Source organism: Pseudophryne corroboree, chromosome 5, assembly GCF_028390025.1.
Source record: "Pseudophryne corroboree isolate aPseCor3 chromosome 5, aPseCor3.hap2, whole genome shotgun sequence".
Taxonomy (NCBI): Eukaryota; Metazoa; Chordata; class Amphibia; order Anura; family Myobatrachidae; genus Pseudophryne; species Pseudophryne corroboree.
Genome location: NC_086448.1, coordinates 839055497 through 839080943, shown reverse-complemented (window position 1 = coordinate 839080943; position 25447 = coordinate 839055497). Strand labels below are relative to the sequence as shown.

General features: G+C 53.1%; 1 protein-coding gene across 2 annotated transcripts in view; it reads right to left on the bottom strand.

Moving 5' to 3' along the window:
* Positions 1–25447, bottom strand: part of LOC134928654 (tubulin delta chain-like) — a 150983-nt gene that overhangs the window by 21884 nt on the left and 103652 nt on the right. For both annotated transcript variants that reach the window (XM_063924607.1, XM_063924608.1), the window contains exons 7-8: positions 4982–5167; positions 4489–4584 (exon numbers count right to left, since the gene is read on the bottom strand). In XM_063924607.1, the coding sequence (XP_063780677.1) occupies positions 4489–4584; positions 4982–5167 (282 nt within the window). The remainder of the gene's footprint in view (positions 1–4488; positions 4585–4981; positions 5168–25447) is intronic.

The window sequence follows — 25447 nt, the reverse complement described above, 5'->3', positions numbered from 1 at the left end:
AGTGACGTTATAAGATGCCCCGTTACTATGGGCGTCATTACCTCTGTGCTGTACGGGGTCCCCCTCCCTATGTCTGACTCCCCAGAGGAAGAGCTGGCAGTGACGTTATAAGATGCCCCGTTACTATGGGCGTCATTACCTCTGTGCTGTACGGGGTCCCCCTCCCTATGTCTGTCTCCCCAGAGGAAGAGCTGGCAGTGACGTTATAAGATGCCCCGTTACTATGGGCGTCATTACCTCTGTGCTGTACGGGGTCCCCCTCCCTATGTCTGACGCCCTAGAGGAAGAGCTGGCAGTGACGTTATAAGATGCCCCGTTACTATGGGCGTCATTACCTCTGTGCAGTACGGGGTCCCCCTCCCTATGTCTGACTCCCCAGAGGAAGAGCTGGCAGTGACGTTATAAGATGCCCCGTTACTATGGGCGTCATTACCTCTGTGCTGTACGGGGTCCCCCTCCCTATGTCTGAGGCCCCAGAGGAAGAGCTGGCAGTGACGTTATAAGATGCCCCGTTACTATGGGCGTCATTACCTCTGTGCTGTACGGGGTCCCCCTCCCTATGTCTGACTCCCCAGAGGAAGAGCTGGCAGTGACGTTATAAGATGCCCCGTTACTATGGGCGTCATTACCTCTGTGCTGTACGGGGTCCCCCTCCCTATGTCTGACTCCCCAGAGGAAGAGCTGGCAGTGACGTTATAAGATGCCACGTTACTATGGGCGTCATTACCTCTGTGCTGTACGGGGTCCCCCTCCCTATGTCTGACTCCCCAGAGGAAGAGCTGGCAGTGACGTTATAAGATGCCCCGTTACTATGGGCGTCATTACCTCTGTGCTGTACGGGGTCCCCCTCCCTATGTCTGACGCCCTAGAGGAAGAGCTGGCAGTGACGTTATAAGATGCCCCGTTACTATGGGCGTCATTACCTCTGTGCTGTACGGGGTCCCCCTCCCTATGTCTGACTCCCCAGAGGAAGAGCTGGCAGTGACGTTATAAGATGCCCCGTTACTATGGGCGTCATTACCTCTGTGCTGTACGGGGTCCCCCTCCCTATGTCTGACTCCCCAGAGGAAGAGCTGGCAGTGACGTTATAAGATGCCCCGTTACTATGGGCGTCATTACCTCTGTGCTGTACGGGGTCCCCCTCCCTATGTCTGAGGCCCCAGAGGAAGAGCTGGCAGTGACGTTATAAGATGCCCCGTTACTATGGGCGTCATTACCTCTGTGCTGTACGGGGTCCCCCTCCCTATGTCTGACGCCCCAGAGGAAGAGCTGGCAGTGACGTTATAAGATGCCCCGTTACTATAGGCGTCATTACCTCTGTGCTGTACGGGGTCCCTCTCCCTATGTCTGACTCCCCAGAGGAAGAGCTGGCAGTGACGTTATAAGATGCCCCGTTACTATAGGCGTCATTACCTCTGTGCTGTACGGGGTCCCCCTCCCTATGTCTGACTCCCCAGAGGAAGAGCTGGCAGTGACGTTATAAGATGCCCCGTTACTATGGGCGTCATTACCTCTGTGCAGTACGGGGTTCCCCTCCCTATGTATGACGTCCCAGAGGAAGAGCTGGAAGTGACGTTATAAGATGCCCCGTTACTATGGGCGTCATTACCTCTTTGCTGTATGGGGTCCCCCTCCCTATGTCTGACTCCCCAGAGGAAGAGCTGGCAGTGACGTTATAAGATGCCCCATTACTATGGGCGTCATTACCTCTGTGCTGTACGGGGTCCTCCTCCCTATGTCTGACTCCCCAGAGGAAGAGCTGGCAGTGACGTTATAAGATGCCCCGTTACTACGGGCGTCATTACCTCTGTGCTGTACGGGGTCCCCCTCCCTATGTCTGACTCCCCAGAGGAAGAGCTGGCAGTGACGTTATAAGATGCCCCGTTACTATGGGCGTCATTACCTCTGTGCTGTACGGGGTCCCCCTCCCTATGTCTGACGCCCCAGAGGAAGAGCTGGCAGTGACGTTATAAGATGCCCCGTTACTATAGGCGTCATTACCTCTGTGCTGTACGGGGTCCCCCTCCCTATGTCTGACGCCCCAGAGGAAGAGCTGGCAGTGACGTTATATGATGCCCCGTTACTATGGGCGTCATTACCTCTGTGCTGTAAGGGGTCCCCCTCCCTATGTCTGACGCCCCAGAGTAAGAGCTGGCAGTGACATTATAAGATGCCCCGTTACTATGGGCGTCATTACCTCTGTGCAGTACGGGGTTCCCCTCCCTATGTCTGAGGCCCCAGAGGAAGAGCTGGCAGTGACGTTATAAGATGCCCCGTTACTATGAGCGTCATTACCTCTGTGCTGTACGGGTCCCCCTCCCTATGTCTGAGGCCCCAGAGGAAGAGCTGGCAGTGACGTTATAAGATGCCCCGTTACTATGGGTGTCATTACCTCTGTGCTGTACGGGGTCCCCCTCCCTATGTCTGACGCCCCAGAGGAAGTGCTGGCAGGGACGTTATAAGATGCCCCGTTACTATGGGCGTCATTACCTCTGTGCTGTACGGGGTCCCCCTCCCTATGTCTGACTCCCCAGAGGAAGAGCTGGCAGTGACGTTATAAGATGCCCCGTTACTATGGGCGTCATTACCTCTGTGCTGTACGGGGTCTCCCTCCCTATGTCTGACTCCCCAGAGGAAGAGCTGGCAGTGACGTTATAAGATGCCCCATTACTATGAGCGTCATTACCTCTGTGCTGTACGGGGTCCCCCTCCCTATGTCTGAGGCCCCAGAGGAAGAGCTGGCAGTGACGTTATAAGATGCCCCGTTACTATGGGCGTCATTACCTCTGTGCTGTACGGGGTCCCCCTCCCTATGTCTGACTCCCCAGAGGAAGAGCTGGCAGTGACGTTATAAGATGCCCCGTTACTATGGGCATCATTACCTCTGTGCTGTACGGGGTCCCCGTCCCTATGTCTGACGCCGCAGAGGAAGAGCTGGCAGTGACGTTATAAGATGCCCCGTTACTATGGGCGTCATTAGCTCTGTGCTGTACGGGGTCCCCCTCCCTATGTCTGACTCCCCAGAGGAAGAGCTGGCAGTGACGTTATAAGATGCCCCGTTACTATGGGCGTCATTACCTCTGTGCTGTACGGGGTCCCCCTCCCTATGTCTGAGGCCCCAGAGGAAGAGCTGGCAGTGACGTTATAAGATGCCCCGTTACTATGGGTGTCATTACCTCTGTGCTGTACGGGGTCCCCTCCCTATGTCTGAGGCCCCAGAGGAAGAGCTGGCAGTGACGTTATAAGATGCGTGGACTTCTCTAATGATACTTCTGCCTGACAAGCAGATGCAGAGTTCAGGCGTCTGGACTGCACGTGCCAGGTGTTCCACCTCCGCCCGCTGCTATATGCATTCTCTCCACTGCAACCTTAGACCAGGTGATTAAAGTGCAAATCTCAGGTCTTAATAACCGAGAAAAGTCCCCTACACGCAGATGGCGCACGGGTATCCCGGCAGACAGCGGTCCCTCCCTGCCGGCTTCAGAGGACTAAGGGGGTAATTCAGATGTGATCATAGATGTGATAAATTTAGCACATCTACGATGAGTTACTCAGACATGCGGGGGGACGCCCAGCACAGGGCTAGTCCGCCCCGCATGTCAGGCCCTACCTCCCTACACACACACGGGTGCAAAAGCATTGCACGGCGGCGATCCTTTCGCACCCGCTGAGCCGCCGCGGCTCGCCCCTGCAACGGTCCAGACCCACCTGCGTAGTTCAGACTACGCCCAATCAATGGCGTTCTAACACCGTTGGTATGCCCCCTCCCACCCTGCGACCGCCTCTGCCTGTCACTCTTTAGCAGATCACTGGGCTCCCGGGGTACTCATGCACACTCCCCAAAGGGCTTCAGACTGCGATCGCTGCAGCGTCTGAATGTACCCCTAAGTTGGGGCATTTGGGAGGGACAAACCGTTATAGTGCAACTGCCCCTCAGACTCTATGGTACCCCTAGTCTGATTCCCAGCGAGTGCCTCTCAGATTTATCTCCCTGCAGATGTAATGTTAACGTTAAGCTAGAAGGGCCTCGCTGTCCCTGAATAGTTCCCAGACGTCCAGTCCCCGTCCTGTGATAATGATGTCTGTGGTCTGTAAGATAAAACACTTCCCAAGCTGGTAAAGGAGGCATGGCTTGTCCTAACACCATCATCCTGTAGTATAATAGTGCCATCTATCCTGACGCAGAGAACCAGGCGCTGCCCCAATCACACCAGTACTTAGGGGTACTGTATGTGCCAGAGACCCCCATTTGCTGTTGCGGCTATGTCCTGAATGTGTGACGGAGAATGACACAAATTACGCAGCATGAAATCCTATGTAAGAAGCTTACTCCTCCGGTATACATTATTATTAATGAGCAGATTTTAACAGTATGTTCAGTCGCGCTTCAAAGCTTCCTCATTATAGGATAAATACTTTTAAACCATAAACAAAGCTGTTATTGAGTAATGGCCGCAGGGCCCTGCACGTAATGAAGCTCTCACCCACCTGCTGCGGACTTGAGACGTGTGGAGGAATTTCATGGTGGACATCGGACAAAGAGCCCGGATTAACTCCCAGGGTTCCAGACCCACGCTCACCGAGCTGACGCAGAACAGAAGAAACAGTTTATACAGATCGATCTCAGACGTAAACGGATTTATCCTTAACGTTTATATCTATCTATCTATCTATCTATCTATCTATCTATCTATCTATCTATCTATCTATCTATCTATCTATCTATCTATCTATCTATCTACAACACTTCAGATAAAGGCGTTACGTAGTCCCTGGTTGTTACTTTGTGCAGAGCAGGTAAGTGATCACACAAAGGCAGCATGTAGGCGTTAGTAGAACATATACACAAAGTAAAAGACTGTATGGGGATTTTAAATCTTAAAGGGCAACTTGTTTCTGAATTCCAAGGAATGCTTTAACCAGAGATTTCCAGAAAACACCCTGTAACGCCGCGCTTTGGAGAGGGCGCAAGGGGTGGTACCTTCTCGTCTTTAGGGAATACACCGGATAGAGGAGCCCGGCCACGCAGGAGGCAATGTGCGTATTCATGGAGGTGAGGGACACGGATGGCTGCAGGCCAGACATGGTGAATGTCTTCTTCTCACCAGCAGAGGCCGCTCTCTTCATCACCTCATCATTCTGGAAGAGGAGGACCCCGTCGCAGAACCTGATAGGGGAGACAGATAACGGATTCTCCTCACTTCCCTAAAGCATCCATATTATCTTACTGATGGTGACATCACCCACAAAGCATCTCCTAACCGGAGTCTTATTGGCTGCCGCCCCCATTTATACTAAGAGACTGGTCTCTGTGTGTTGAGTAAATGGCCGGGGGCTGTCGTCCATAAGGACTGCTTTACAACCAATCCCCGGTGACAGCGGAATCTACGCTCAGAACTATTCCCCAAATATACAGAAGCACAGAGGCAAAGCAGGGCATCAAATGCATCAACAAGTGACAGATGGTGTGCCTCATGCCTCATTCTATTACTGACCCCCAGCTCTGGTGTATCACTATTATAAAGATGAGTCTTCTGCAGGGGTCACTATACCAGGAGGCACGGTCTCCCAGCTATATTGTCTTTGTTGCTTTTTCTGTTCCTGGACTAACAATAAGTGCCAGAATTTAGGTCTCGGCCAACTTTACATGCAGAGTTCCTGTACTCTCATACCCCTGCCCCATCTCTGCTACATGCAGTGTTCCTGTACTCTCATACCCCTGCCCCATCTCTGCTACACGCAGTGTTCCTGTACTCTCATACCCCTGCCCCATCTCTGCTACATGCAGTGTTCCTGTACTCTCATACCCCTGCCCCATCTCTGCTACATGCAGTGTTCCTGTACTCTCATACCCCTGCCCCATCTCTGCTACACGCAGTGTTCCTGTACTCTCATACTCCTGCCCCATCTCTGCTACACGCAGTGTTCCTGTACTCTTATACTCCTGCCCCATCTCTGCTACATGCAGTGTTCCTGTACTCTCATACCCCTTCCCCATCTCTGCTACATGCAGTGTTCCTGTACTCTCATACCCCTGCCCCATCTCTGCTACATGCAGTGTTCCTGTACTCTCATACCCCTGCCCCATCTCTGCTACATGCAGTGTTCCTGTACTCTCATACCCCTGCCCCATCTCTGCTACATGCAGTGTTCCTGTACTCTCATACCCCTGCCCCATCTCTGCTACATGCAGTGTTCCTGTACTCTCATACCCCTGCCCCATCTCTGCTACATGCAGTGTTCCTGTACTCTCATACCCCTGCCCCATCTCTGCTACATGTAGTGTTCCTGTACTCTCATACCCCTGCCCCATCTCTGCTACATGCAGTGTTCCTGTACACTCTCATACACCTGCCCCATCTCTGCTACATGCAGTGTTCCTGTACACTCATACCCCTGCCCCATCTCTGCTACATGCAGTGTTTCTGTACTCTCATACCCCTGCCCCATCTCTGCTACATGCAGTGTTCCTGTACTCTCATACCCCTGCCCCATCTCTGCTACATGCAGTGTTCCTGTACTCTCATACCCCTGCCCCATCTCTGCTACATGCAGTGTTCCTGTACTCTCATACCCCTGCCCCATCTCTGCTACATGCAGTGTTCCTGTACTCTCATACCCCTGCCCCATCTCTGCTACATGCAGTGTTCCTGTACTCTCATACCCCTGCCCCATCTCTGCTACATGTAGTGTTCCTGTACTCTCATACCCCTGCCCCATCTCTGCTACATGCAGTGTTCCTGTACTCTCATACCCCTGCCCCATCTCTGCTACATGCAGTGTTCCTGTACTCTCATACCCCTGCCCCATCTCTGCTACATGCAGAGTTCCTGTACTCTCATACCCCTGCCCCATCTCTGCTACATGCAGTGTTCCTGTACTCTCATACCCCTGCCCCATCTCTGCTACATGCAGTGTTCCTGTACTCTCATACCCCTGCCCCATCTCTGCTACATGCAGTGTTCCTGTACTCTCATACCCCTGCCCCATCTCTGCTACATGTAGTGTTCTTGTACTCTCATACCCCTGCCCCATCTCTGCTACATGCAGTGTTCCTGTACTCTCATACCCCTGCCCCATCTCTGCTACATGCAGAGTTCCTGTACTCTCATACCCCTGCCCCATCTCTGCTACATGCAGTGTTCCTGTACTCTCATACCCCTGCCCCATCTCTGCTACATGCAGTGTTCCTGTACTCTCATACCCCTGCCCCATCTCTGCTACACGCAGTGTTCCTGTACTCTCATACCCCTGCCCCATCTCTGCTACACGCAGTGTTCCTGTACTCTCATACCCCTGCCCCATCTCTGCTACATGCAGTGTTCCTGTACTCTCATACCCCTGCCCCATCTCTCTACATGCAGAGTTCCTGTACTCTCATACCCCTGCCCCATCTCTGCTACATGCAGTGTTCCTGTACTCTCATACCCCTGCCCCATCTCTGCTACATGCAGTGTTCCTGTACTCTCATACCCCTGCCCCATCTCTGCTACATGCAGTGTTCCTGTACTCTCATACCCCTGCCCCATCTCTCTACATGCAGAGTTCCTGTACTCTCATACCCCTGCCCCATCTCTGCTACATGCAGTGTTCCTGTACTCTCATACTCCTGCCCCATCTCTGCTACATGCAGTGTTCCTGTACTCTCATACCCCTGCCCCATCTCTGCTACATGCAGTGTTCCTGTACTCTCATACCCCTGCCCCATCTCTGCTACATGCAGTGTTCCTGTACTCTCATACCCCTGCCCCATCTCTGCTACATGCAGAGTTCCTGTACTCTCATACCCCTGTCCCATCTCTGCTACATGCAGTGTTCCTGTACTCTCATACCCCTGCCCCATCTCTACTACATGCAGAGTTCCTGTACTCTCATACCCCTGCCCCATCTCTGCTACATGCAGTGTTCCTGTACTCTCATACCCCTGCCCCATCTCTGCTACACGCAGTGTTCCTGTACTCTCATACCCCTGCCCCATCTCTGTTACATGCAGAGTTCCTGTACTCTCATACCCCTGCCCCATCTCTGCTACAGGCAGTGTTCCTGTACTCTCATACCCCTGCCCCATCTCTGCTACAGGCAGTGTTCCTGTACTCTCATACCCCTGCCCCATCTCTGCTACATGCAGTGTTCCTGTACTCTCATACCCCTGCCCCATCTCTGCTACATGCAGTGTTCCTGTACTCTCATACCCCTGCCCCATCTCTGCTACATGCAGTGTTCCTGTACTCTCATACCCCTGCCCCATCTCTGCTACATGCAGTGTTCCTGTACTCTCATACTCCTGCCCCATCTCTGCTACATGCAGTGTTCCTGTACTCTCATACTCCTGCCCCATCTCTGCTACATGCAGTGTTCCTGTACTCTCATACTCCTGCCCCATCTCTGCTACACGCAGTGTTCCTGTACTCTTATACCCCTGCCCCATCTCTGCTACATGCAGTGTTCCTGTACTCTCATACCCCTTCCCCATCTCTGCTACATGCAGTGTTCCTGTACTCTCATACCCCTGCCCCATCTCTGCTACATGCAGTGTTCCTGTACTCTCATACCCCTGCCCCATCTCTGCTACATGTAGTGTTCCTGTACTCTCATACCCCTGCCCCATCTCTGCTACATGCAGTGTTCCTGTACTCTCATACCCCTGCCCCATCTCTGCTACATGCAGAGTTCCTGTACTCTCATACCCCTGCCCCATCTCTGCTACATGCAGTGTTCCTGTACTCTCATACCCCTGCCCCATCTCTGCTACATGCAGTGTTCCTGTACTCTCATACCCCTGCCCCATCTCTGCTACATGCAGTGTTCCTGTACTCTCATACCCCTGCCCCATCTCTGCTACATGCAGTGTTCCTGTACTCTCATACCCCTGCCCCATCTCTCTACATGCAGAGTTCCTGTACTCTCATACTCCTGCCCCATCTCTGCTACATGCAGTGTTCCTGTACTCTCATACCCCTGCCCCATCTCTGCTACATGCAGTGTTCCTGTACTCTCATACCCCTGCCCCATCTCTGCTACATGCAGTGTTCCTGTACTCTCATACCCCTGCCCCATCTCTGCTACATGCAGTGTTCCTGTACTCTCATACCCCTGCCCCATCTCTGCTACATGCAGAGTTCCTGTACTCTCATACCCCTGCCCCATCTCTGCTACATGCAGTGTTCCTGTACTCTCATACCCCTGCCCCATCTCTGCTACATGCAGTGTTCCTGTACTCTCATACCCCTGCCCCATCTCTGCTACACGCAGTGTTCCTGTACTCTCATACCCCTGCCCCATCTCTGTTACATGCAGAGTTCCTGTACTCTCATACCCCTGCCCCATCTCTGCTACAGGCAGTGTTCCTGTACTCTCATACCCCTGCCCCATCTCTGCTACATGCAGTGTTCCTGTACTCTCATACCCCTGCCCCATCTCTGCTACATGCAGTGTTCCTGTACTCTCATACCCCTGCCCCATCTCTGCTACATGCAGTGTTCCTGTACTCTTATACCCCTGCCCCATCTCTGCTACATGCAGTGTTCCTGTACTCTCATACCCCTGCCCCATCTCTGCTACATGCAGTGTTCCTGTACTCTCATACCCCTGCCCCATCTCTGCTACATGCAGTGTTCCTGTACTCTCATACCCCTGCCCCATCTCTGCTACATGCAGTGTTCCTGTACTCTCATACCCCTGCCCCATCTCTGCTACATGTAGTGTTCCTGTACTCTCATACCCCTGCCCCATCTCTGCTACATGCAGTGTTCCTGTACTCTCATACCCCTGCCCCATCTCTGCTACATGCAGTGTTCCTGTACTCTCATACCCCTGCCCCATCTCTGCTACATGCAGTGTTCCTGTACTCTCATACCCCTGCCCCATATCTGCTACATGCAGTGTTCCTGTACTCTCATACCCCTGCCCCATCTCTGCTACATGCAGAGTTCCTGTACTCTCATACCCCTGCCCCATCTCTGCTACATGCAGAGTTCCTGTACTCTCATACCCCTGCCCCATCTCTGCTACATGCAGTGTTCCTGTACTCTCATACCCCTGCCCCATCTCTGCTACATGCAGAGTTCCTGTACTCTCATACCCCTGCCCCATCTCTGCTACATGCAGTGTTCCTGTACTCTCATACCCCTGCCCCATCTCTGCTACATGCAGTGTTCCTGTACTCTCATACCCCTGCCCCATCTCTGCTCATGCAGAGTTCCTGTACTCTCATACCCCTGCCCCATCTCTGCTACATGCAGTGTTCCTGTACTCTCATACCCCTGCCCCATCTCTGCTACATGCAGAGTTCCTGTACTCTCATACCCCTGCCCCATCTCTGCTACATGCAGTGTTCCTGTACTCTCATACCCCTGCCCCATCTCTGCTACACGCAGTGTTCCTGTACTCTCATACCCCTGCCCCATCTCTGTTACATGCAGAGTTCCTGTACTCTCATACCCCTGCCCCATCTCTGCTACAGGCAGTGTTCCTGTACTCTCATACCCCTGCCCCATCTCTGATACATGCAGTGTTCCTGTACTCTCATACCCCTGCCCCATCTCTGCTACATGCAGTGTTCCTGTACTCTCATACCCCTGCCCCATCTCTGCTACATGCAGTGTTCCTGTACTCTCATACCCCTGCCCCATCTCTGCTACACGCAGTGTTCCTGTACTCTCATACCCCTGCCCCATCTCTGCTACACGCAGTGTTCCTGTACTCTCATACCCCTGCCCCATCTCTGCTACATGCAGAGTTCCTGTACTCTCATACCCCTGCCCCATCTCTGCTACATGCAGTGTTCCTGTACTCTCATACCCCTGCCCCATCTCTGCTACACGTACTCTCATACCCCTGCCCAATCTCTGCTACACGCAGTGTTCCTGTACTCTCATACCCCTGCCCCATCTCTGCTACATGCAGTGTTCCTGTACTCTCATACCCCTGCCCCATCTCTGCTACATGCAGTGTTCCTGTACTCTCATACCCCTGCCCCATCTCTGCTACATGCAGAGTTCCTGTACTCTCATACCCCTGCCCCATCTCTGCTACACGCAGTGTTCCTGTACTCTCATACCCCTGCCCCATCTCTGCTACACGCAGTGTTCCTGTACTCTCATACCCCTGCCACATCTCTGCTACACGCAGTGTTCCTGTACTCTCATACCCCTGCCCCATCTCTGCTACACGCAGTGTTCCTGTACTCTCATACCCCTGCCCCATCTCTGCTACATGCAGAGTTCCTGTACTCTCATACCCCTGCCCCATCTCTGCTACATGCAGTGTTCCTGTACTCTCATACCCTTGCCCCATCTCTGCTACATGCAGTGTTCCTGTACTCTCATACCCCTGCCCCATCTCTGCTACATGCAGTGTTCCTGTACTCTCATACCCCTGCCCCATCTCTGCTACATACAGTGTTCCTGTACTCTCAAACCCCTGCCCCATCTCTGCTACATGCAGTGTTCCTGTACTCTCATACCCCTGCCCCAGCTCTGCTACATGCAGTGTTCCTGTACTCTCATACCCCTGCCCCATCTCTGCTACATACAGTGTTCCTGTACTCTCATACCCCTGCCCCATCTCTGCTACATGCAGTGTTCCTGTACTCTCATACCCCTGCCCCATCTCTGCTACATGCAGTGTTCCTGTACTCTCATACCCCTGCCCCATCTCTGCTACATGCAGTGTTCCTGTACTCTCATACCCCTGCCCCATCTCTGCTACATGCAGAGTTCCTGTACTCTCATACCCCTGCCCCATCTCTGCTACATGCAGTGTTCCTGTACTCTCATACCCCTGCCCCATCTCTGCTACACGCAGTGTTCCTGTACTCTCATACCCCTGCCCCATCTCTGTTACATGCAGTGTTCCTGTACTCTCATACCCCTGCCCCATCTCTGCTACACGCAGAGTTCCTGTACTCTCATACCCCTGCCCCATCTCTGCTACATGCAGAGTTCCTGTACTCTCATACCCCTGCCCCATCTCTGCTACACGCAGAGTTCCTGTACTCTCATACCCCTGCCCCATCTCTGCTACACGCAGTGTTCCTGTACTCTCATACCCCTGCCCCATCTCTGCTACACGCAGAGATCCTGTACTCTCATACCCCTGCCCCATCTCTGCTACATGCAGTGTTCCTGTACTCTCATACCCCTGCCCTATCTCTGCTACATGCAGTATTCCTGTACTCTCATACCCCTGCCCCATCTCTGCTACAAGCAGAGTTCCTGTACTCTCATACCCCTGCCCCATCTCTGCTACATGCAGTATTCCTGTACTCTCATACCCCTGCCCCATCTCTGATACATGCAGTGTTCCTGTACTCTCATACTCCTGCCCCATCTCTGCTACATGCAGTGTTCCTGTACTCTCATACCCCTGCCCCATCTCTGCTACATGCAGTGTTCCTGTACTCTCATACCCCTGCCCCATCTCTGTTACATGCAGTGTTCCTGTACTCTCATACCCCTGCCCCATCTCTGATACATGCAGTGTTCCTGTACTCTCATACCCCTGCCCCATCTCTGTTACATGCAGTGTTCCTGTACTCTCATACCCCTGCCCCATCTCGGATACATGCAGTGTTCCTGTACTCTCATACCCCTGCCCCATCTCTGCTACATGCAGTGTTCCTGTACTCTTATACCCCTGCCCCATCTCTGCTACATGCAGTGTTCCTGTACTCTCATACCCCTGCCCCATCTCTGCTACACGCAGTGTTCCTGTACTCTCATACCCCTGCCCCATCTCTGTTACATGTAGTGTTCCTGTACTCTCATACCCCTGCCCCATCTCTGCTACACGCAGTGTTCCTGTACTCTCATACCCCTGCCCCATCTCTGCTACATGCAGTGTTCCTGTACTCTCATACCCCTGCCCCATCTCTGCTACACGCAGTGTTCCTGTACTCTCATACCCCTGCCCCATCTCTGCTACATGCAGAGTTCCTGTACTCTCATACCCCTGCCCCATCTCTGCTACATGTAGTGTTCCTGTACTCTCATACCCCTGCCCCATCTCTGCTACACGCAGTGTTCCTGTACTCTCATACCCCTGCCCCATCTCTGCTACATGCAGTGTTCCTGTACTCTCATACCCCTGCCCCATCTCTGCTACATGCAGTGTTCCTGTACTCTCATACCCCTGCCCCATCTCTGCTACATGCAGTGTTCCTGTACTCTCATACCCCTGCCCCATCTCTGCTACATGCAGAGTTCCTGTACTCTCATACCCCTGCCCCATCTCTGCTACATGCAGTGTTCCTGTACTCTCATACCCCTGCCCCATCTCTGCTACATGCAGTGTTCCTGTACTCTCATACCCCCGCCCCATCTCTGCTACATGCAGTGTTCCTGTACTCTCATACCCCTGCCCCATCTCTGCTACATGCAGAGTTCCTGTACTCTCATACCCCTGCCCCATCTCTGCTACATGCAGGGTTCCTGTACTCTCATACCCCTGCCCCATCTCTGCTACATGCAGTGTTCCTGTACTCTTATACCCCTGCCCCATCTCTGCTACATGCAGTGTTCCTGTACACTCATACACCTGCCCCATCTCTGCTACATGCAGTGTTCCTGTACTCTCATACCCCTGCCCCATCTCTGCTACATGCAGTGTTCCTGTACTCTCATACCCCTGCCCCATCTCTGCTACATGCAGTGTTCCTGTACTCTCATACCCCTGCCCCATCTCTCTCTGCTACATGCAGTGTTCCTGTACTCTCATACCCCTGCCCCATCTCTCTACATGCAGTGTTCCTGTACTCTCATACCCCTGCCCCATCTCTGCTACATGCAGAGTTCCTGTACTCTCATACCCCTGCCCCATCTCTGCTACATGCAGTGTTCCTGTACTCTCATACCCCTGCCCCATCTCTGCTACACGCAGTGTTCCTGTACTCTCATACCCCTGCCCCATCTCTGCTACATGCAGTGTTCCTGTACTCTCATATCCCTGCCCCATCTCTGCTACATGCAGAGTTCCTGTTCTCTCATACCCCTGCCCCATCTCTGCTACATACAGTGTTCCTGTACTCTCATACCCCTGCCCCATCTCTGCTACATGTAGTGTTCCTGTACTCTCATACCCCTGCCACATCTCTGCAACATGCAGTGTTCCTGTACTCTCATACACATGCCCCATCTCTGCTACATGCAGTGTTCCTGTACACTCATACCCCTGCCCCATCTCTGCTACATGCAGTGTTCCTGTACTCTCATACCCCTGCCCCATCTCTGCTACATGCAGTGTTCCTGTACTCTCATACCCCTGCCCCATCTCTGCTACATGCAGTGTTCCTGTACTCTCATACCCCTGCCCCATCTCTGCTACATGCAGAGTTCCTGTACTCTCAAACTCCTGCCCCATCTCTGCTACATGCAGTGTTCCTGTACACTCATACACCTGCCCCATCTCTGCTACATGCAGTTTTCCTGTACTCTCATACCCCTGCCCCATCTCTGCTACATGCAGTGTTCCTGTACTCTCATACCCCTGCCCCATCTCTCTCTCTGCTACATGCAGTGTTCCTGTACTCTCACACCCCTGCCCCATCTCTGCTACATGCAGTGTTCCTGTACTCTCATACCCCTGCCCCATCTCTGCTACATGCAGTGTTCCTGTACTCTCATACCCCTGCCCCATCTCTCTACATGCAGTGTTCCTGTACTCTCATACCCCTGCCCCATCTCTGCTACATGCAGAGTTCCTGTACTCTCATACCCCTGCCCCATCTCTGCTACATGCAGTGTTCCTGTACTCTCATACCCCTGCCCCATCTCTGCTACACGCAGTGTTCCTGTACTCTCATACCCCTGCCCCATCTCTGCTACATGCAGTGTTCCTGTACTCTCATACCCCTGCCTCATCTCTGCTACATGCAGAGTTCCTGTTCTCTCATACCCCTGCCCCATCTCTGCTACATGCAGTGTTCCTGTACTCTCATACCCCTGCCCCATCTCTGCTACACGCAGTGTTCCTGTACTCTCATACCCCTGCCCCATCTCTGCTACACGCAGTGTTCCTGTACTCTCATACCCCTGCCTCATCTCTGCTACATGCAGTGTTCCTGTACTCTCATACCCCTGCCCCATCTCTGCTACATGTAGTGTTCCTGTACTCTCATACCCCTGCCACATCTCTGCTACATGCAGTGTTCCTGTACTCTCATACACCTGCCCCATCTCTGCTACATGCAGTGTTCCTGTACTCTCATACCCCTGCCCCATCTCTGCTACATGCAGTGTTCCTGTACTCTCATACGCCTGCCCCATCTCTGCTACATGCAGTGTTCCTGTACTCTCATACCCCTGCCCCATCTCTGCAACACGCAGTGTTGATGTACTCTCATACCCCTGCCCCATCTCTGCTACACGCAGTGTTCCTGTACTCTCATACCCCTGCCCCATCTCTGCTACACGCAGTGTTCCTGTACTCTCATACCCCTGCCCCATCTCTGCTACATGCAGAGTTTCTGTACTCTCATACCCCTGCCCCATCTCTGCTACATGTAGTGTTCCTGTACTCTCATACCCCTGCCCCATCTCTGCTACACGCAGTGTTCCTGTACTCTCATACCCCTGCCCCATCTCTGCTACATGCAGTGTTCCTGTACTCTCATACCCCTGCCCCATCTCTGCTACACGCAGTGTTCCTGTACTCTCATACCCCTGCCCCATCTCTGCTACATGCAGTGTTCCTGTACTCTCATACCCCTGCCCCATCTCTGCTACATGCAGAGTTCCTGTACTCTCATACCCCTGCCCCATCTCTGCTACATGCAGTGTTCCTGTACTCTCATACCCCTGCCCCATCTCTGCTACATGCAGTGTTCCTGTACTCTCATACCCCTGCCCCATCTCTGCTACATGCAGTGTTCCTGTACTCTCATACCCCTGCCCCATCTCTGCTACATGCAGAGTTCCTGTACTCTCATACCCCTGCCCCATCTCTGCTACATGCAGTGTTCCTGTACTCTCATACCCCTGCCCCATCTCTGCTACATGCAGTGTTCCTGTACTCTCATACCCCTGCCCCATCTCTGCTACATGCAGTGTTCCTGTACTCTCATACCCCTGCCCCATCTCTGCTACATGCAGTGTTCCTGTACTCTCATACCCCTGCCCCATCTCTGCTACATGCAGTGTTCCTGTACTCTCATACCCCTGCCCCATCTCTGCTACATGCAGTGTTCCTGTACTCTCATACCCCTGCCCCATCTCTGCTACATGCAGTGTTCCTGTACTCTCATACCCCTGCCCAATCTCTGCTACACGCAGTGTTCCTGTACTCTCATACCCCTGCCCCATCTCTGCTACATGCAGTGTTCCTGTACTCTCATACCCCTGCCCCATCTCTCTCTGCTACATGCAGTGTTCCTGTACTCTCACACCCCTGCCCCATCTCTGCTACATGCAGTGTTCCTGTACTCTCATACCCCTGCCCCATCTCTGCTACACGCAGTGTTCCTGTACTCTCATACCACTGCTCCATCTCTGCTACATGCAGAGTTCCTGTACTCTTATACCCCTGCCCCATCTCTGCTACATGCAGTGTTCCTGTACTCTCATACCCCTGCCCCATCTCTGCTACACGCAGTGTTCCTGTACTCTCATACCACTGCTCCATCTCTGCTACATGCAGAGTTCCTGTACTCTTATACCCCTGCCCCATCTCTGCTACACGCAGTGTTCCTGTACTCTCATACCCCTGCCCCATCTCTGCTACATGCAGTGTTCCTGTACTCTCATACCCCTGCCCCATCTCTCTACATGCAGTGTTCCTGTACTCTCATACCCCTGCCCCATCTCTGCTACATGCAGAGTTCCTGTACTCTCATACCCCTGCCCCATCTCTGCTACATACAGTGTTCCTGTACTCTCATACCCCTGCCCCATCTCTGCTACATGTAGTGTTGCTGTACTCTCATACCCCTGCCACATCTCTGCTACATGCAGTGTTCCTGTACTCTCATACACCTGCCCCATCTCTGCTACATGCAGTGTTCCTGTACACTCATACCCCTGCCCCATCTCTGCTACATGCAGTGTTCCTGTACTCTCATACCCCTGCCCCATCTCTGCTACATGCAGTGTTCCTGTACTCTCATACCCCTGCCCCATCTCTGCTACATGCAGTGTTCCTGTACTCTCATACCCCTGCCCCATCTCTGCTACATGCAGTGTTCCTGTACTCTCATACCCCTGCCCCATCTCTGCTACATGCAGTATTCCTGTACTCTCATACCCCTGCCCCATCTCTGCTACATGCAGAGTTCCTGTACTCTCAAACTCCTGCCCCATCTCTGCTACATGCAGTGTTCCTGTACTCTCATACCCCTGCCCCATCTCTGCTACATGCAGAGATCCTGTACTCTCATACCCCTGCCCCATCTCTGCTACATGCAATGTTCCTGTACTCTCATACCCCTGCCCCATCTCTGCTACATGCAGTGTTCCTGTACTCTCATACCCCTGCCCCATCTCTGCTACATGCAGAGTTCCTGTACTCTCATACCCCTGCCCCATCTCTGATACATGCAGTGTTCCTGTACTCTCATACCCCTGCCCCATCTCTGCTACATGCAGTGTTCCTGTACTCTCATACCCCTGCCCCATCTCTGCTACATGCAGTGTTCCTGTACTCTCATACCCCTGCCCCATCTCTGCTACATGCAGAGTTCCTGTACTCTCATACCCCTGCCCCATCTCTGCTACATGCAGTGTTCCTGTACTCTCATACCCCTGCCCCATCTCTGCTACATGCAGTGTTCCTGTACTCTCATACCCGTGCTCCATCTCTGCTACATGCAGTGTTCCTGTACTCTCATACCCCTGCCCCATCTCTGCTACATGTAGTGTTCCTGTACTCTCATACCCCTGCCACATCTCTGCTACATGCAGTGTTCCTGTACTCTCATACCCCTGCCCCATCTCTGCTACATGCAGTGTTCCTGTACTCTCATACCCCTGCCCCATCTCTGCTACATGCAGTGTTCCTGTACTCTCATACCCCTGCCCCATCTCTGCTACATGCAGTGTTCCTGTACTCTCATACCCCTGCCCCATCTCTGCTACATGCAGTGTTCCTGTACTCTCATACCCCTGCCCCATCTCTGCTACATGCAGAGTTCCTGTACTCTCATTCCCCTGCCCCATCTCTGCTACATGCAGTGTTCCTGTACTCTCATACCCCTGCCCCATCTCTGCTACACGCAGTGTTCCTGTACTCTCATACCCCTGCCCCATCTCTGTTACATGCAGTGTTCCTGTACTCTCATACCCCTGCCCCATCTCTGCTACACGCAGAGTTCCTGTACTCTCGTACCCCTGCCCCATCTCTGCTACATGCAGTGTTCCTGTACTCTCATACCCCTGCCCCATCTCTGCTACATGCAGAGTTCCTGTACTCTCATACCCCTGCCCCATCTCTGCTACATGCAGAGTTCCTGTACTCTCATACCCCTGCCCCATCTCTGCTACATGCAGTGTTCCTGTACTCTCATACCCCTGCCCCATCTCTGCTACATGCAGTGTTCCTGTACTCTCATACCCCTGCCCCATCTCTGCTACATGCAGTGTTCCTGTACTCTCATACCCCTGCCCCATCTCTGCTACATGCAGTGTTCCTGTACTCTCATACCCCTGCCCCATCTCTGCTACACGCAGTGTTCCTGTACTCTCATACCCCTGCCCCATCTCTGCTACACGCAGTGTTCCTGTACTCTCATACCCCTGCCCCATCTCTGCTACATGCAGAGTTCCTGTACTCTCATACCCCTGCCCCATCTCTGCTACATGCAGTGTTCCTGTACTCTCATACCCCTGCCCCATCTCTGCTACACGTACTCTCATACCCCTGCCCAATCTCTGCTACACGCAGTGTTCCTGTACTCTCATACCCCTGCCCCATCTCTGCTACATGCAGTGTTCCTGTACTCTCATACCCCTGCCCCATCTCTGCTACATGCAGTGTTCCTGTACTCTCATACCCCTGCCCCATCTCTGCTACATGCAGAGTTCCTGTACTCTCATACCCCTGCCCCATCTCTGCTACACGCAGTGTTCCTGTACTCTCATACCCCTGCCCCATCTCTGCTACACGCAGTGTTCCTGTACTCTCATACCCCTGCCACATCTCTGCTACACGCAGTGTTCCTGTACTCTCACACCCCTGCCCAATCTCTCTCTGCTACATGCAGTGTTCCTGTACTCTCACACCCCTGCCCCATCTCTGCTACATGCAGTGTTCCTGTACTCTCATACCCCTGCCCCATCTCTGCTACATGCAGTGTTCCTGTACTCTCATACCCCTGCCCCATCTCTGCTACATGCAGTGTTCCTGTACTCTCATACCCCTGCCCCATCTCTGCTACATGCAGAGTTCCTGTACTCTCATACCCCTGCCCCATCTCTGCTACATGCAGGGTTCCTGTACTCTCATACCCCTGCCCCATCTCTGCTACATGCAGTGTTCCTGTACTCTCATACCCCTGCCCCATCTCTGCTACATGCAGTGTTCCTGTACTCTCATACCCCTGCCCCATCTCTGCTACATGCAGTGTTCCTGTACTCTCATACCCCTGCCCCATCTCTGCTACATGTAGTGTTGCTGTACTCTCATACCCCTGCCACATCTCTGCTACATGCAGTGTTCCTGTACTCTCATACACCTGCCCCATCTCTGCTACATGCAGTGTTCCTGTACACTCATACCCCTGCCCCATCTCTGCTACATGCAGTGTTCCTGTACTCTCATACCCCTGCCCCATCTCTGCTACATGCAGTGTTCCTGTACTCTCATACCCCTGCCCCATCTCTGCTACATGCAGTGTTCCTGTACTCTCATACCCCTGCCCCATCTCTGCTACATGCAGTGTTCCTGTACTCTCATACCCCTGCCCCATCTCTGCTACATGCAGTATTCCTGTACTCTCATACCCCTGCCCCATCTCTGCTACATGCAGAGTTCCTGTACTCTCAAACTCCTGCCCCATCTCTGCTACATGCAGTGTTCCTGTACTCTCATACCCCTGCCCCATCTCTGCTACATGCAGAGATCCTGTACTCTCATACCCCTGCCCCATCTCTGCTACATGCAATGTTCCTGTACTCTCATACCCCTGCCCCATCTCTGCTACATGCAGTGTTCCTGTACTCTCATACCCCTGCCCCATCTCTGCTACATGCAGAGTTCCTGTACTCTCATACCCCTGCCCCATCTCTGATACATGCAGTGTTCCTGTACTCTCATACCCCTGCCCCATCTCTGCTACATGCAGTGTTCCTGTACTCTCATACCCCTGCCCCATCTCTGCTACATGCAGTGTTCCTGTACTCTCATACCCCTGCCCCATCTCTGCTACATGCAGAGTTCCTGTACTCTCATACCCCTGCCCCATCTCTGCTACATGCAGTGTTCCTGTACTCTCATACCCCTGCCCCATCTCTGCTACATGCAGTGTTCCTGTACTCTCATACCCGTGCTCCATCTCTGCTACATGCAGTGTTCCTGTACTCTCATACCCCTGCCCCATCTCTGCTACATGTAGTGTTCCTGTACTCTCATACCCCTGCCACATCTCTGCTACATGCAGTGTTCCTGTACTCTCATACCCCTGCCCCATCTCTGCTACATGCAGTGTTCCTGTACTCTCATACCCCTGCCCCATCTCTGCTACATGCAGTGTTCCTGTACTCTCATACCCCTGCCCCATCTCTGCTACATGCAGTGTTCCTGTACTCTCATACCCCTGCCCCATCTCTGCTACATGCAGTGTTCCTGTACTCTCATACCCCTGCCCCATCTCTGCTACATGCAGAGTTCCTGTACTCTCATTCCCCTGCCCCATCTCTGCTACATGCAGTGTTCCTGTACTCTCATACCCCTGCCCCATCTCTGCTACACGCAGTGTTCCTGTACTCTCATACCCCTGCCCCATCTCTGTTACATGCAGTGTTCCTGTACTCTCATACCCCTGCCCCATCTCTGCTACACGCAGAGTTCCTGTACTCTCGTACCCCTGCCCCATCTCTGCTACATGCAGTGTTCCTGTACTCTCATACCCCTGCCCCATCTCTGCTACATGCAGAGTTCCTGTACTCTCATACCCCTGCCCCATCTCTGCTACATGCAGAGTTCCTGTACTCTCATACCCCTGCCCCATCTCTGCTACATGCAGTGTTCCTGTACTCTCATACCCCTGCCCCATCTCTGCTACATGCAGTGTTCCTGTACTCTCATACCCCTGCCCCATCTCTGCTACATGCAGTGTTCCTGTACTCTCATACCCCTGCCCCATCTCTGCTACATGCAGTGTTCCTGTACTCTCATACCCCTGCCCCATCTCTGCTACACGCAGTGTTCCTGTACTCTCATACCCCTGCCCCATCTCTGCTACACGCAGTGTTCCTGTACTCTCATACCCCTGCCCCATCTCTGCTACATGCAGAGTTCCTGTACTCTCATACCCCTGCCCCATCTCTGCTACATGCAGTGTTCCTGTACTCTCATACCCCTGCCCCATCTCTGCTACACGTACTCTCATACCCCTGCCCAATCTCTGCTACACGCAGTGTTCCTGTACTCTCATACCCCTGCCCCATCTCTGCTACATGCAGTGTTCCTGTACTCTCATACCCCTGCCCCATCTCTGCTACATGCAGTGTTCCTGTACTCTCATACCCCTGCCCCATCTCTGCTACATGCAGAGTTCCTGTACTCTCATACCCCTGCCCCATCTCTGCTACACGCAGTGTTCCTGTACTCTCATACCCCTGCCCCATCTCTGCTACACGCAGTGTTCCTGTACTCTCATACCCCTGCCACATCTCTGCTACACGCAGTGTTCCTGTACTCTCACACCCCTGCCCAATCTCTCTCTGCTACATGCAGTGTTCCTGTACTCTCACACCCCTGCCCCATCTCTGCTACATGCAGTGTTCCTGTACTCTCATACCCCTGCCCCATCTCTGCTACATGCAGTGTTCCTGTACTCTCATACCCCTGCCCCATCTCTGCTACATGCAGTGTTCCTGTACTCTCATACCCCTGCCCCATCTCTGCTACATGCAGAGTTCCTGTACTCTCATACCCCTGCCCCATCTCTGCTACATGCAGGGTTCCTGTACTCTCATACCCCTGCCCCATCTCTGCTACATGCAGTGTTCCTGTACTCTCATACCCCTGCCCCATCTCTGCTACATGCAGTGTTCCTGTACACTCATACACCTGCCCCATCTCTGCTACATGCAGTGTTCCTGTACTCTCATACCCCTGCCCCATCTCTGCTACATGCAGAGTTCCTGTACTCTCAAACTCCTGCCCCATCTCTGCTACATGCAGTGTTCCTGTACACTCATACACCTGCCCCATCTCTGCTACATGCAGTGTTCCTGTACTCTCATACCCCTGCCCCATCTCTGCTACATGCAGTGTTCCTGTACTCTCATACCCCTGCCCCATCTCTCTCTCTGCTACATGCAGTGTTCCTGTACTCTCACACCCCTGCCCCATCTCTGCTACATGCAGTGTTCCTGTACTCTCATACCCCTGCCATCTCTGCTACATGCAGAGTTCCTGTACTCTCATACCCCTGCCCCATCTCTCTACATGCAGAGTTCCTGTACTCTCATACCCCTGCCCCATCTCTGCTACATGCAGTGTTCCTGTACTCTCATACCCCTGCCCCATCTCTCTACATGCAGTGTTCCTGTACTCTCATACCCCTGCCCCATCTCTGCTACATGCAGAGTTCCTGTACTCTCATACCCCTGCCCCATCTCTGCTACATGCAGTGTTCCTGTACTCTCATACCCCTGCCCCATCTCTGCTACACGCAGTGTTCCTGTACTCTCATACCACTGCTCCATCTCTGCTACATGCAGAGTTCCTGTACTCTTATACCCCTGCCCCATCTCTGCTACATGCAGTGTTCCTGTACTCTCATACCCCTGCCCCATCTCTGCTACACGCAGTGTTCCTGTACTCTCATACCACTGCTCCATCTCTGCTACATGCAGAGTTCCTGTACTCTTATACCCCTGCCCCATCTCTGCTACACGCAGTGTTCCTGTACTCTCATACCCCTGCCCCATCTCTGCTACATGCAGTGTTCCTGTACTCTCATACCCCTGCCCCATCTCTCTACATGCAGTGTTCCTGTACTCTCATACCCCTGCCCCATCTCTGCTACATGCAGAGTTCCTGTACTCTCATACCCCTGCCCCATCTCTGCTACATGCAGTGTTCCTGTACTCTCATACCCCTGCCCCATCTCTGCTACACGCAGTGTTCCTGTACTCTCATACCCCTGCCCCATCTCTGCTACATGCAGTGTTCCTGTACTCTCATACCCCTGCCCCATCTCTGCTACATGCAGAGTTCCTGTTCTCTCATACCCCTGCCCCATCTCTGCTACATACAGTGTTCCTGTACTCTCATACCCCTGCCCCATCTCTGCTACATGCAGTGTTCCTGTACTCTCATACCCCTGCCCCATCTCTGCTACATGTAGTGTTGCTGTACTCTCATACCCCTGCCACATCTCTGCTACATGCAGTGTTCCTGTACTCTCATACACCTGCCCCATCTCTGCTACATGCAGTGTTCCTGTACACTCATACCCCTGCCCCATCTCTGCTACATGCAGTGTTCCTGTACTCTCATACCCCTGCCCCATCTCTGCTACATGCAGTGTTCCTGTACTCTCATACCCCTGCCCCATCTCTGCTACATGCAGTGTTCCTGTACTCTCATACCCCTGCCCCATCTCTGCTACATGCAGTGTTCCTGTACTCTCATACCCCTGCCCCATCTCTGCTACATGCAGTATTCCTGTACTCTCATACCCCTGCCCCATCTCTGCTACATGCAGAGTTCCTGTACTCTCAAACTCCTGCCCCATCTCTGCTACATGCAGTGTTCCTGTACTCTCATACCCCTGCCCCATCTCTGCTACATGCAGAGATCCTGTACTCTCATACCCCTGCCCCATCTCTGCTACATGCAATGTTCCTGTACTCTCATACCCCTGCCCCATCTCTGCTACATGCAGTGTTCCTGTACTCTCATACCCCTGCCCCATCTCTGCTACATGCAGAGTTCCTGTACTCTCATACCCCTGCCCCATCTCTGATACATGCAGTGTTCCTGTACTCTCATACCCCTGCCCCATCTCTGCTACATGCAGTGTTCCTGTACTCTCATACCCCTGCCCCATCTCTGCTACATGCAGTGTTCCTGTACTCTCATACCCCTGCCCCATCTCTGCTACATGCAGAGTTCCTGTACTCTCATACCCCTGCCCCATCTCTGCTACATGCAGTGTTCCTGTACTCTCATACCCCTGCCCCATCTCTGCTACATGCAGTGTTCCTGTACTCTCATACCCGTGCTCCATCTCTGCTACATGCAGTGTTCCTGTACTCTCATACCCCTGCCCCATCTCTGCTACATGTAGTGTTCCTGTACTCTCATACCCCTGCCACATCTCTGCTACATGCAGTGTTCCTGTACTCTCATACCCCTGCCCCATCTCTGCTACATGCAGTGTTCCTGTACTCTCATACCCCTGCCCCATCTCTGCTACATGCAGTGTTCCTGTACTCTCATACCCCTGCCCCATCTCTGCTACATGCAGTGTTCCTGTACTCTCATACCCCTGCCCCATCTCTGCTACATGCAGTGTTCCTGTACTCTCATACCCCTGCCCCATCTCTGCTACATGCAGAGTTCCTGTACTCTCATTCCCCTGCCCCATCTCTGCTACATGCAGTGTTCCTGTACTCTCATACCCCTGCCCCATCTCTGCTACACGCAGTGTTCCTGTACTCTCATACCCCTGCCCCATCTCTGTTACATGCAGTGTTCCTGTACTCTCATACCCCTGCCCCATCTCTGCTACACGCAGAGTTCCTGTACTCTCGTACCCCTGCCCCATCTCTGCTACATGCAGTGTTCCTGTACTCTCATACCCCTGCCCCATCTCTGCTACATGCAGAGTTCCTGTACTCTCATACCCCTGCCCCATCTCTGCTACATGCAGAGTTCCTGTACTCTCATACCCCTGCCCCATCTCTGCTACATGCAGTGTTCCTGTACTCTCATACCCCTGCCCCATCTCTGCTACATGCAGTGTTCCTGTACTCTCATACCCCTGCCCCATCTCTGCTACATGCAGTGTTCCTGTACTCTCATACCCCTGCCCCATCTCTGCTACAGGCAGTGTTCCTGTACTCTCATACCCCTGCCCCATCTCTGCTACACGCAGTGTTCCTGTACTCTCATACCCCTGCCCCATCTCTGCTACACGCAGTGTTCCTGTACTCTCATACCCCTGCCCCATCTCTGCTACATGCAGAGTTCCTGTACTCTCATACCCCTGCCCCATCTCTGCTACATGCAGTGTTCCTGTACTCTCATACCCCTGCCCCATCTCTGCTACACGTACTCTCATACC